Source organism: Nilaparvata lugens, chromosome 4 (assembly GCF_014356525.2).
Source record: "Nilaparvata lugens isolate BPH chromosome 4, ASM1435652v1, whole genome shotgun sequence".
NCBI classification, from domain to species: Eukaryota; Metazoa; Arthropoda; class Insecta; order Hemiptera; family Delphacidae; genus Nilaparvata; species Nilaparvata lugens.
In genome coordinates this window covers 22,275,581-22,290,340 of record NC_052507.1, presented here as the reverse complement: position 1 = coordinate 22,290,340, position 14,760 = coordinate 22,275,581, and the positions used below count along the sequence as shown (strand labels likewise).

General features: G+C 35.2%; 1 protein-coding gene across 6 annotated transcripts in view; it reads right to left on the bottom strand.

Moving 5' to 3' along the window:
- Positions 1-14,760, bottom strand: part of LOC111047814 (neural cell adhesion molecule 1) — a 150,044-nt gene that overhangs the window by 49,849 nt on the left and 85,435 nt on the right. For all 6 annotated transcript variants that reach the window (XM_039426960.1, XM_022333664.2, XM_039426959.1 and 3 more), the window contains 3 exons: positions 14,405-14,605; positions 9,951-10,102; positions 2,877-3,021 (listed from right to left, as the gene is read on the bottom strand). In XM_039426960.1, coding sequence (XP_039282894.1) covers positions 2,877-3,021; positions 9,951-10,102; positions 14,405-14,605 — 498 coding nt within the window. The remainder of the gene's footprint in view (positions 1-2,876; positions 3,022-9,950; positions 10,103-14,404; positions 14,606-14,760) is intronic.

Below are 14,760 nucleotides of genomic sequence, written 5' to 3'. Positions count from 1 at the left end.
AATTTCAATTCAATTGCTACCTGATTTATTCGATTTACTCATAAATTCATGAATGGTTGATCAATCAACTAATTAATTGAACGTTATAGTACTTACTCCTGATTAATAATCTTACTTAGATGAAAATCTAATAAGTGGTCATTGTTGTCGGTAACGACACAATTAGATAGAGGCTAGAAGGAAGATGTATCCTTAGCTGGCTAATTGAAGACGGTGCTCTTAGCTGAATTGTAAGCAAAAACACAGACGCAAAACAAAACGGATGGGCAAGAACGAGCTTATTAAATGGGGCAGACGTTTCTGGGTTGTTCAAGTGTTGTAGTAGGTCCAGGTCGAGTTGGTCTGCTCGGATCGTGACTGGGATTATTATCAAAGGGTTGGCATGGGAACGAATGGTCTCTGGGGAGAGGGTAGGGGTCCTGACCTCTCTTGCTAGACCGGGTTTAGTCCACTGCACGAGATGAACTCATCTCGAATCCAACTGAGACACCATTATAAGGCGGTCCGTTCATGCTGCAGCAGCCCTAACGCGACAGGTTTACCAGGGGTATTCTTCCTGGGTACTACAGAGGGGGTGCTATTGATAAACAGGTGAAGGAGAGGGATGATCAAGCATGGAAAAAGAGAAAGAGGATGCGTAGAAGCGATAGGGAATGAGAGAGTGAGGAGTGAGAGCTCCAACCAGGAAGACCACCACCGTCTTCTACTCTGGGCGAAGGTTTCCCAAAAGAACAATACATTTGTAGTTTGGCGAAGCAAGTGGTGGAACAGTGGTGGGATGACCGTTCCCCGTAATTCCTCTCAATTCGCTCTGTATTGCTTCGTCCTCAGCTGCTTTTGCTTCCGTTTTCCTTTTGCTATTTATCGTCTCCAAATTCCCTCTTGGCTTCACCTCCCTCTCTCACCCCCTCATGGACAGATGGTGACCCTGTTCAGTCATCTCACACGAATAGCCACCCGGTCGCTGGTTATTTTGTCCTCTCTATTTTGCCAACTACTCCTTTAAACTCCATCCATTTGACTACAACTTTACAGGGAACAGTAATTTGTCAACTCCAATTTGAACATGCTCACGTTGCAGCATCACTGTACGACAAGTACTTTGAGAGGTGGACATCGAGGACAATGTTGATGAATAGCTAAAAGCAAGTTTAAGGATATATTTCGCGTTCACAAAGCAAGAAGATGATGAGTCTAGTACTAGAAGCTTTTCAAGAAATGGAATTCCTAGGGTGATATGATTCTGAGGACCCTTGTAAAAAATTATTAATAACTAAAAAAAACATAATTTTCAATCACATTATGATTCAACAGTAATAATAACTGTGATCATACTGCTTATCACAACAAAATTTTGATCCACAAACAAATTCTAAAACCTGTCTGGACGTATGGAATTCAGCTCATGGGCTGCTCTAGAACTTCTAACATCAATCAGATACAAACATTCCAAAACAAAGTACTGCAAAACATGGTGAATGGGCCCTGGTTCATAAGGAACAGCGATTTGCACAGAGATCTGCACATCCCCTATGTGACCAGTGAGATAAGACGATTGGCAGCCAATCATGAGTCACGTCTTCATCAACACGACAACAACGAAGCCATCCAACTACTAGACAACACTGAACTCACAAGGAGATTGAAGAGAGCAAAGCCCTTCGAGTTGGTGTGGTGCTATCGTGAAGTGAGAAAAGTATATTAGATAAAAGTGTAGTGGAAGAATTCAAAGTAGTGAAATTATACATTGGAACTGTAGGCTTCACTGGAAGACTTTTGCAATAAAAATTGATATTTTAGGATAAGAAATGAAAGAAAAAAATTAATGGTTAGTCCTAATGTCTAGTTTTAAGGGGGTTCGCAGATTCCTATACCAAGAAGGTATTTGTATTCAGGTACTTTTTTCTCAACAACCAGTAGAGATATAGCTATAATTTTTTTTGTTTCATTCTACTTTTATTTCTCTATTCTGAGACACAGGCATTTTTCCGTATTACATGAAATAATTTTTTAAATATTGTTTTTCAAAACATCCAAAACTTCAAATACTTTTTTAACAAAAAACTTCTTTTAATAATGTTCGGCATCAATATTTTTCTATAATCCTGTGTTAAAATATAGATATCTCCAGTATGCAACAAACAACGTTGAGTTTGTTGAAATATCTCCAATGGTTGCTGAGAAAAATGTAGCTCAGTGTAAAAAAAAATTTTTTTGAGAAAAACGCATTTAAACTCATGGTGGTTCGCAAATACCTATACCAACAATGTTAAAATTTCCAATATTCAGGTACATTTTCCTCAACAACCAGTTGACAACTTTTTTTTGTTTTATTCCCCTTTTATTTCTCTATTCTAAGACATAGGCATTCTCCAGTATTACATAAAATGATTTTTTCAAAACATCCAAAACTTTAAATAATTTTTGATTGGAATGATTTTTCAGTGCGGAGGTCTCAAAAATTAATTTCTATTCGTCAAAACAAAGTTCAAACAGCTGCATATTATATATCATTGTCATCAGAAAGACAGGGAGTATTGAAAAATGTAAAAAAGAACAGAAATCCAATTTTTTACTAAAAATTAATTCGGCGAACCCCCAAACAATAAAAGAAAAATACTGCTTATCATTACATCAAAGGGTATAAATAAAAATGTATTCTAATCGCCCTGATTATACAAGTCAAAAAATGATAAAATATCATCATTACAAATAGTCACCTGATTCAGTAAAATAAAAATGCACAAAAATGTATAATTCTTGATAAATTGATTGAAATAATCAGTCTTGATGTTATTGACTCCTCTAGAATGTGAGAATGAATGATAGTTTCTCAGTAGCTTTTCAAATAAAATAATGAGAATGAGAATACTCACAGGCGATACGAAGGAACCGCCTATCCTCCATTATGCCACCAGGGAAGTGTTGGTTTTCTGCTCTGCAGGCAAGCTCCTTCTTGTCATTCTCAGCATCTGGTCTCAATGTCAAAATGCTCTTTGTGCTGTTTGCTGTCTCCGAGATCTGAAAATAGTTTATAGTATCATCTATTCATTTCAATAATATACAAAGATTGCATGGAAACCAGACTAATTGCAATCTGAATCATGAGTACTTCAAATTGATGATATTTTAAACAATAATTATTAACATAATAAGTGATATTCCTCATTCATATTTCGCCATAGTGTTGGGCAGGTGAAGTTTCGATTGGATACTATAACAGTTTGACGACGATTAGCTTGTTTCTCAACGAATGCAGTATATCTCAGATTCTCGGATGAGTCTCCCTCTGAACAATCCATATTAATATTATAATGGTTGAGTGTTTCTAGATTATTCTAATAAATTTCTCTTCACATATTAAGAAAACATTTCCACATGTACTGACTTTAGAGGAGTGTGTTGTGTTGTTACTTGTGGTTGGAAGTGCATGATCACAAGTATAGATCATTAGTATAAGATATCACCTGATCAATTCTTGGAATCAAACCCAATAGCGTTTACTATTGTATTGCTCAGTGAAATAATAAATCATGTTATTTACTTTGAAAAACTCAATTCCTCATTGTTTGAGTTGAAAAGATTGATTGCATCAGACATCTGCCGTTTGCTGAACTAACCAGATAATCCGCACTCGAGAAAATTGAATTAGGATTTATCGCACCGTTAAGACGTATCACGTCTTCTTATTAAGCAACCTCAACAGCGGCGAAAAATGCACAGGCTATCGGGCTATCTAGCTCGTTCGACAATAAATGCTTTTAATGGCGATCCTCTCCAAGATTTATGACTTCTTATAGCCTTTATTAGAGCAAACTCAATGTACTCGCTTGATAAATTTCTTCAAAACGTGAAATAAACATTTAATGCACAATAATGCGGAGTGTATCAAGCTCTTCCGGTGGAAGTTTTGTCATAAATCAACGGCTAACGGCTCAAGATTAGTAAATAAAGTGTGTCTGAGAGCAGAGTAGGGGAAAGGTTGCAGTGAGAAGATGAGAGAGAGGTATGAGAGGAGAGAGAGGGCAGTTATTAGATTGCCTCTAACGGCAGCCGCTGTGCTAGAACAGCCGCGGTTTAAAGAGCTTGCACAATTTCAGTTAGCGCTAGCTTTTCCGGACATGAATTCGCATCTGCTGTTTTAATGAGACCATCAAGAAGTTTGCCGGTACAATAAAACTGTTTTTCAGTAGAGGTGGTTCTAAATCTTCAACCATTAGTTACATAAACAAGGTAATTATTTCAGAAAGTGCTGATTCGAGATTAGATTCAAGTTTGATGACGAATCAACATTGGTATAGAATAGTAAGATAAAGATACCAAATATAACAAATATAATGACGGTGGGAAGTTTATCGTCTTTATCGTTCAATTCAGAACACGTACTTTGGGAAGTTTATATTTGTTCAGTTAAATTAAAAATTCCCTGCTTATGTTTTCAATCCAAGAAACTATAAATATTCCAGAGTCTGACCTTTACAGTAATTCACACTAGCACGTGAGAGAGCTTTTCATTGTTCCAAACTAGTGTAAAATCAATAAAGATTTTGACAAACTCGAAGACCAACTTCAAGACTATCGCTAACTTAGCAATAGAAAATTCATATCAGTGAAGGCTGGAGTAGATAAGCTTGATTCTCGTGGGTAGTAGGATCATCTCTCTTGTATTTCTCAGGTGTAAAACAGTTGCAATGTGTGGCTATATTATATGACTTGAAATCTATATCATATTGAAAATCTTCAGTAACCTCCATGAAGTAGACTTAGTAGGTTTTTTAATGATCGTGGTCATTCCATATCCATCCTTGTTCTTATTGTGCTACCTTGTGTTCTTATTATCTTTATAATGGTAGTAAAATAAGAAATTATTTCTCAGGTGAAAAATTTAGTTTCCGTTACAAAAATGGAATGAAAGAGCTTATAACTTGTGCTTTAATCCTATTAATCCAAAGAATATGATAGAAACTAATTCATCTAGCAGCAAGAAGGAAAAGCAACTGGCACCATTAGTAAAGTACTCCAAGGGATTATTTCCCAAAGAAATAAAAATGGGCTGAATGATTGCACAATCTGGAAAGACAACAAGGCATTGCAGAAGAGCCTGCACAAGAGCAAGAGTTCTCAAATTCTCGATTCTCAGGTAATTCATGAAAGTTGAGAATATTTTTTTTTTAATGAATCACCTGAAACTTGTTTCAAAGACTGAGGCGTAATTTGAAAATGCAACAGTGTTATTCTATGATCCAAAATACTATTTTTTTCTCTTTTTGGAAAGCGAATCGATCCCATTCTGAGTTTCAATGAATCAATTTCCTTTATCTCATCTATATAATTTATTGATATGGATTCTGGAAATGACAAATTTTATGGAAGAGTTCCTCAATCATATTAAAATCACTAATTTTATCACCAAATTGACTTTTGAAATCACAAAGAAACAAGGAACATTAAGCAATTGAACATCATAGGAACAAAAATCCATCTCTGGATAAAATTTCCCTCGCCCTAACTGTTGCGGATAGAGTTCCATTAAGCTTCAACTGGGTTTCCTCATTCCAATGCAAGCTCTATTGGTTGATCTCGAGGTATTCCTTGGAATTCTGTCCTGGATACGCTACAATGAAGTCATCCACTCTGTCATCTTACTCACTAGCAGGGTCTACAGATACCTAACCCATCAGCCATCTTTGAAGGTGGATAGAGTGTCCTCTCAATGAAAAGCAGGATAGGTCTTGCGATCTTAATTACACAATTTGTGCAAAGGAGCCGAGCTAATAAGAGGCTTGTGGCTTCTCATCACGCTTTGAGTGAAATCGTTCTATTTTGTGGTTCAGTGATCAAGCCAAAGCCAAATGCTGATCATCGATAGAACAACGCTTCCAATATGAAATAACATCCTTTATCTAGAAAAATAGAATAAGTTTATTTTGAGAAAAAAAAGGAATGAATCAGGAGGTTAAGTAAACTAAGGAATTGTCACACGAATTCGTCATCAATTTGGCTAAATCGAATATCGAATGTCGATGAATGTCTGTAGGACTAGAAATTACACTTAAAAGCTCACGTTTTCCTATAATCCATTATTAAACACAACAAATATCATTATCCAGGAAATTATAAATTTGGCAGTCTCTTTCGCCCACACAAGCAAAATTTATTCCTCCAGGATAATACCGTTATATATTAGATAATTATCATAACACCGATCAGGATAATAACATTAATTCTATTTGAGAAAATGCAGAATGAATTGATTTTGGAACTAGATTCGGAGTTTCAAGAAGGACCTACTTCTTAACGCGACAAACATTGTATGTATCGCAAAGATATTTCGGTTTATTAACTTTTTAAATTGACCTACTTTCTCTTTCATCTATTTGTGCATATTTGTGAGTAGTTGAAAGAAACATCTTGTTATTATTTTTAATTTGTCAAGCAGCCAACTCATCTTATCTTGCACCTGGCGTTATTTTTCATGGGAGTTACGGCTCATGATTTCCGAATAACCGAGATACTGTGCCCAAGACATTATTTGACTCAGAAAATGTGAAACGTAATAAATGTGCTATCGCACCTGAATCGTATTGATTCAATTCGTAAAGATAGAACATTTCGAAATGGATGAACCGAGAAAACGAGAGAATTGGATAATCAAGCCAACTTACGAAAATAATGAGCGGAAGAAATAAATTGAAATCATTACGATATACTGCTGGACTCAGCACGTGATTGCATGAAAACTATATTTGAATCACTAATCAAGCGGAACAAAATTATTCAAATCGCAAACAAATAGTTTTACCTTATTAATTCCTCATTAAACAAGATCTGACATAAATAGCCAAAATTGAATGTGATCCTGGAAAAATCAGCCTGAACTCCATTATTATTTCCCATCATTTTACCAGATTGAGTGTGATATCAGTATTGAGGGTTTCAGTGACAGATGAAAGAATTATTATAACCGATTTCTTTATATTGAGTCACATTTCCATATTAGTCAGTCATCTGTTAGTCAAAGTTAGTCAAAGTCAGTCATTAGTCAAAGTTAAAAGAAATGAAACGTCATAATAAAAAATACATGTAACCAATAATGATTAACATATCATATGAAGATAGATATTCATATTCGTTTGTGAACATGATTTTGAACGACAAACTGTAACTTATGTAATGAGACCACACATCGATTCGTATATTGAGATACACAACTCTCAACTCATGGCTTTCAACCCAATAAGAACTCAAGATATGGAAAATATCGCATCACCAATAATAATTAGACTATGTAATCCCATTGAAAACCATTAATTTGCATAGTCATGTTTCTGTTGGAGATTTCAATATTAAAAAGGATAACTCAAAACTCTTTAAAACACTCTCTAAAACACATGGAGGAAGTTCGGAGCTATGATCGTTTATGATATTTCCTATGACAAATAATAGTGATATATATGAGTGATATAACAAACCACTGAGGCCACATCAACCACTAAGTCGAGCAGTGAGGGAATGTTGAGAGCTTCATCGCAACATCAGTGCCACAATACCTATAATAAAGCTTTTATTGCGGTGCCAGTAATTGAACGATGTCATTGGTGAATGGTGAGTACAGCGCCAACTACCCTCTTTCCTACTCATCCTCTTCTCACTACCTCCTCACTCACACTCTCGCTCACTCTGTCTTCCTCTCTCTCTTTCCTTCTCACCCTCTCAACCCTTTTCTACACTCTCTCCTCTCATTCTATTCCTCCAGCCTCCTCCCTCATTCGTTTCTCCATTTCAACATTTTGCTCTCTCATCTTATCTCATCTCTCTTTTGCAAGCCCCAAACACTCATCCTAAAAGGTGATTGCGGCAGGACACGAAGCAGTTGTTTATGATCAGTAAACAGCGAATTCTCTTGTTGATTGCTCTGTTGGAAGACGTGGCTCCTAATTAGATGACGCTCAGTAGGTTGGGATCGGCCTATTTCACTATCTTTTTGCACATGCCAGTAAGTTCATCAGTGAAACCAGTAACCTACTCACGACCAATAAGCTTCTTATTTCAATATATTGTACATTTATTTCTGTATCTCCAATATACAATAACTTATCATGTCCAAAAAAATATGGTAAGGGCACTAGTAATTTATATTCAATTGAACTCACAAGTAGCCTATTAAGATGAATTATTGATGATTGAAAAATAAGATTGGTACAAGAAATTGGACTAGAAACAGTTAGATTTTAATCTTAGGCTTGAAATTATCTATTTCTATATTTTAGTGTATGATTATTATTATTTTTTTTTTTTTAATTTGAATCAATGAATTTAGTCGATTAATCCATAGGGAGGATTATTGACTGTACAAGAAATAAAAGAGTTCATTCTCCCATACAACACTCCATTACCGAGAAAATTAACAGTTCAGATTCAACAGTTCCGGAAGCATATCGTGTTCTTATTTCTATTGTAATTCGACTTAGGTGATGACATATTAAAGCTCCAATTGATTTTAGACCAGGCAATGAATTTTCAAAAAAGAGGATAGAGGGAAATGTTATGTTTACCTCCTTACTACCCTAAACAGAACTGTGGGGTCAAAAATTGTCTTCCAAACATCTCCCTCTATAACCTTCCTTTGACTGGACTATTCATTCTATTATTGTTATGCATCCATATAATTATAGCATAATATCATCCATAGAAATATGCAATACATAAATAAATTGCTACGGTAACTATTTAGCGTCGTTACTTGTTCTCTTTACTTCACATGGATACGGTTTCTGTCTATGCAACTATGGGGAAAGAAGGAACTGTAATGATACTATTTTACTATAATAAACTTGATTTATGATCCAATTTTTTCGGGTACTTGTCCATCTGTACCCTGCAGAATTACCCGTACTACCGAACTCAACTTTTCGTGTAGTGGTATTTTTAAGCTTATCATTACTTTCAATGGAAGTATTCTATGCTATTCATTATTACCTGATTTATATCTGGAGAATCATACAAATAATAGAAAAGTTATATTATTAAATTTTAATTGATGTTGTTTCCCATGACGAAACACTTCATAATAACTTTGTTGTAGTCTATACACTGTATTTTCATTTAAATATTTGAAAAACACTCATTTTTTGATGATGAAAGTGGAATGTATTTTAATCCCGGGGTACTTCATCTTCCTGCCACAAGGGGTGCTTGTTTTTCAAGGGTTGTACTGTTTGACCAAAATGGGTGTGAGGAAAATCTAATAAAATCAACGACTAAATCAAATGCGGTCTTCTTTCACTAATTGGTTGTTTGAAGCCAAAGCCGCCAAATGCAACTGAAAATTGATCAAATCAATTCATTTGAACATACAACTCCTGGTCTTCTAATCTATAGGCTGATGAAGCTCCTCCTCTGGAGTGAAATGCATTCCTCATTTCTCATCGAAAGTAAGTGTTTTCCAAATATTTACGTAGAAACACAGTGAACTTCAATGATCGAGTTACTTTCATAACTGAAATAAATCAATAGGATACAAGTCAAAGAGTGAATCTTTCCAACTGAAAACATCTATTGATGATAATATCAACTCTCAAAATTAATAAATCTACTACATCAGTACAAAATGTTAGCCACTCATGAAGTCGTTACTCTAACTAGAAAACCCTTCCCAACGATGCCGGGCGTTCCCATCTCTTTACATATTGTTTATTATACCTGCATATTATTCATTTAGGAGTGGAAGCTAATCAAATAGTCGAAGAGTGTAACTGTAATTAGAAAACCCTTTCTGATTATTTCTCATTTATCAATATTGCTAAGTGTATTGATTTGGTAGAAAATGATGCCATAGATTTTCATATTATCATTTATGTTGTGTTAGCTATTGCTATCGTGATTGGTATTGGTACGTTTATTGCTATTGCTAGTGCTGCTATTAGTGTGAGTTGTTGTTGTTAACTTACAACAGTGGCGGCGTGCTTAATTGGCTCGCCGTCAAGAAGCCAGGACAACTTGGCCGGTGGCACGGATCCTGTTGATTCGCAAACAAGTTGCTTCGACTTTCCGGCGGAAAGCACTTCGTTCGCCGTAATTATCTTCACGTTCAGTGGCTTCACTGTAACAACAAAATAACACTTACTTAGATTCGATCTGCAGACGTCAGAAGATTTGGATATATCAAAATAAGCAACTTTCACTAATCAGTGTGATAAAAAAATGTGACATGTGAATACTCCAATATCGTATTATTTCTCTTTTGAAAGTGTATGCTAATTTTTTGTTTTGTTTGCTAAATTTTTTGTCTAATACAGTTACTTTTCTTCTATATTTCTCTAATTGGAGTGCTTACTGAATGCTCGTTGCTAGCGCACAAACTTTGTTATGCTGGCAACGCCTATATTATATTAGGATTAAAAAGTTCTATGAGTAATAATAATGGGAAATCATATTGAATTATGGAATGGGAGAAAGAATGAAATGAATGTGGGATTTGATCTGGAAAAAATTAGAAGTCTTCTAGAGCTTCTATTACCTTCATTGAGGATGAAGTTGGAACTTCAAGTCCTCCCTGCCATTGAATAATGTTGAATAAATGAAATTGAACTTCATTCTTGATTGATAAAATACAAAAAATGTTAGTTGACAATTACTATACTACATCAGTTTTATAGTATAGGAGTGGCGGATGAGGAAAAAGCATTCCTGTTAGGAACGGTCTGGAAAAGGCTCTCTTGCAAGATAGTAGAGGATGGAGTAGTTTGCAAGAATAGAAAAATCAACTATATGCCCACAAATTTAGCTTGAAACTTCGGATGACATTGAGGTGTGATTAAGTATAATCACTGACGTATGGAATCAAGAGTTCTATGATTGGAGATTTATTACTCAGAATGTGAATTAGAATGATTATGAAGTGGCTGGATAATCATCATACATCATGTAGGCCAGAATCTTTCATCTTGAACCCAAACGTAATCTATCGTTTTCTCAGAGTCCCGTACTATAGAGTCCCAATTCGTACTTAATGTTGGTGATAGAAAATCAAATAACCTTCAAAATGAATAATTCTTTCCCCATTAGAACGTCTGAAATCATTTGAAAAATCCGGTTGGAAAATATGCTTCTATTATATACTATAAACAAATATTTATTATACAATTATCTATTAGTTATTATTTATTCACGTAAGTTTTTCGTATAATGTTTGAAATAACGCAATTGTTTGAATTGTAGTGATGCGAGAGTAAATGATCTATTATTGTTATATTGCTGTGTTATTCAAGTTTCTATTTAAATTATAGTTATTCCATTGATGTCTTGATACAATATTTCATGTTATAAATTTTCAGTTATGCAGTAATATTCTATTAGTCTTGATTGTTCGATAATCCACATGGAGTGGAGACATTAATAACAGACATAGAGAGTGAAATCGTGATCTCTCACGAACTGACACTTTACTTTGGAATTCATTTCTACTGGAGGTTATTGTTGAAATTATAGGATAATTGTGCATGTATTTTACTATTTAACTGTATTTCTGTATTTGTATGGCTGGTCCGTGAACAAATAAAATGATTATTTATTCATTTAAATAACATGGAAAGCATCTCTATTTCGAAAACTTACATTGGAAATAGGTTAGAAGGTCTAAGCTCAGATGACGAAGCATAATATAGTAGTCATTGAGCCAACTATATTAATTACCTCGAACAGAAATTTGATCAACGTATAAAATATATGTTTATAAGCTAAAATTACCTATTACATACTTCATATTAGTATACTATAAAAATTTAGAAATATTTTTTAATATTCCATGATACTAAAAATACCAGCCAACAAATATTTCACATCAAATTTGGAACGTGAACATGTGAGCCGGCCATTGTTGTTGCAACTTTTGCCGACAGATAGCGTGTAGCGCTGTCGGTGGTGAATTGTGATTACTTCCATCTGTTCACTTTTTAGATTATGTTGTAACACATTGTTACTGGACTTATCAAGTAAGTTTTTTTAAATATTATTTTATTTGCAGTTTTTATAGAAATGTAGGTGGAGGAAAAATGTTGTGTATATCACGAGTGAAGAATGTTTTTCTCCCTCAGGAAAATTGTTGCCCTCGGCTTTGCCTCGGGCTTCAAACTTTTCCCTCAGGGAGAAAAAGCAGTGCTTTTCACTCTAGATATACAAATAACTATTTTATGATTCTTCTCATTGACTGAAATATATATTACCATGTTTAATAAAAATGTGAATAATATTATCGTGTTCGATAAGAATAGATGGGATTGATTTATTCATGATCCATTTATGCTTACTATAAGTTAATCAATTTTCAATCAAAATTCTGGAATGGAATGGTAAAGGCTATAAGCTTGTTTTTCCATTTCCAATCATTTTATGATTAGGTGTTTCATCATTGTTGAGTAAATGAATAGGCAATTGACTCCAGTACGATTGGAGATCAGCAACTATCAACTATAACATCTATGGACTACACCTACAACTAATTCTTGAACTGTCATCATAGTTCTATATCACATTATGAATATTCCTATTGATTCGCCTATATATTCTTTTGTTGGGGAAAAGGGTAGCAAGCTCGGCAAAGACTTGTGACGAAAGTGTTTTCGATGCCGATTACAAGAAGGCACTCGATAAGTTTCTTGTCACGAAGGCAGGATAGGCTGGCAGTTCACCAAAGCAGAGCTGCTTCAACTTGATGAATGACTCTGGTGCTGTTCACTCGCCGGATTCCGAAGTATTGCGACAAGTCGACAAACTTCCAGCATAGTTGCCACCGCCGCTGGTCGCTGAAGTGGTTGCTGATGTTTCGGGGAGTGGAGAGGGTAGTCTCTGGGAGGGGGCAAAGTTGGGGAACCTGCCGGCAGCCCAAGTCTGGAGGACTTTGGATTCGTAGACGGACGGATAAGCCCAAACAGCTCAGTTCACTCTTGCCGGGAGCGCGCATTGTTGAATCGGCCGGTTGATAAGTTGCAACTTTATACATTAAACTTTGTAGTCACTTGAAAATTTATAACGGTGAACCGAAACGCAGAGAGTAAGAAGTAATCACCGGCGATAAAAGTTCTCAACAAAGATGTCTGTCTACTTCAAAGGTGCCTGCGTTGCCAGTGTTCTATGATTTGAACTCGAGAGCTGCTATCGCGAAAATTTTGGTCAACTTGTGGAACTCTCAAGATTGCTATTCATGTCTTATAAAATCAAATCCAATATGAATTAGTCGGATTCTAGTCTGAGAGATGTTGTAGAGATAATCATCAACAGAATAATATCAAATATATAGTCTTGTGCTGATTAGTCATAAAAAATGTAGTTCCATTCTCATGCTATAATCGCGAATAGCCTGTGGAATAGCTTGTAATGTGGGAAAATAGCATGGAATATAATAAATAATTGTGTCGATGAATGGAATCCTATTGTTGATGACAGCTTTTTTTGTAGCATTTGATGCTATTCTATTCTCATTGATAAGTGTTGATGACAGATTTTTTTAAGCATTTGGTGCTATTCTATTCTCATTGAAAAGATTATTGACACTTTAGCTCACAGTGGACATTTGTAATGCTTGAGAGAAGTTGATGAGAACTATTTATTCAATCTTAAATCCTTACTATTCCACAGTGAATTATATTAAAGATTAGAGAAACCTTTCATCACTCTTGTCTGAGGCTGATACATAATCGTATAAATAATCAATATTATAGCAACAATCTCCTGATTGGATCATTATGAAATTACGCACTCAATAGGAATCGATTCGTTAGGGGGATCTTTCTTTATACATTGGTACATCTCACCTGAATTTTGAAAAACCAGCTTTGAAACTCATTTCGATTGATAAGAGGTAACTGTTGTTAAAATTGTGTTTGCTGGATTTATATGTTTCAAGATCGTTCGATAGAATTGATTTCTAAGCCAAAATTTTTAAGATTGCGCCAATTGAACTGAACATTGAACTATAAAAGCCAAGTCTTCATAATATGTATTACATGAAATGAGTATAAATGAGAAAAATGACTACTGGGAATGAAAAGAAATTGAGGAAATTAGAAGAGATAAAATGAAGTAAAGAAAAAGGTATTTAGATTTCTAATGTTTATTAAATACGAGTATAGCCTTCACCAAGAATGAAAATATGATAAAGGGGTATTGGGAAGTCACTTCCCAATATACTGAAATTTTAATTGAATATTATAATTATATTCAACTACTGATTTCAATTGAAATATTTCCAGTTGAATAGAAGTAATCCAATTTTGTTCAGATAGTCATTCCTTACACAATTACTTCTCTAATAATGAATTCATCTTTGCAAGTAGGAGTGGTATACGTCATGTACTTCCACTGAACTCAGAGTTGAACAAACTGAAATATTTTATTTTGAACTTACAATAGACGTCGAGGCCGACCCTCCTGACGACAGCAGGTGCCTGAGCGCTGGTGGCGCGACACTCCAGTGTGGCACTTCGCATGCTGCGCTGCACGCTAGCCACAAACAGCCGATTCATCACTTCGTGCTCGCGAACAGTCTCCATGACGTCATCAACCAGCGAGCCATCTTGCCACCAGGCCACTGTCGGTGGTGGCTGGCCTGTCAACATTCCAATGATCACTATTAGTTGAAATCCATGTTTGTTTGTTTTTGCACTAAGGAAATTAAAAATGAATTGATAGGAATTGGAGAGGATTCGAATGTATTTATTCTTCAAGGAATCGTTTCTGTGAATACATTAGAGTAATTGGTTG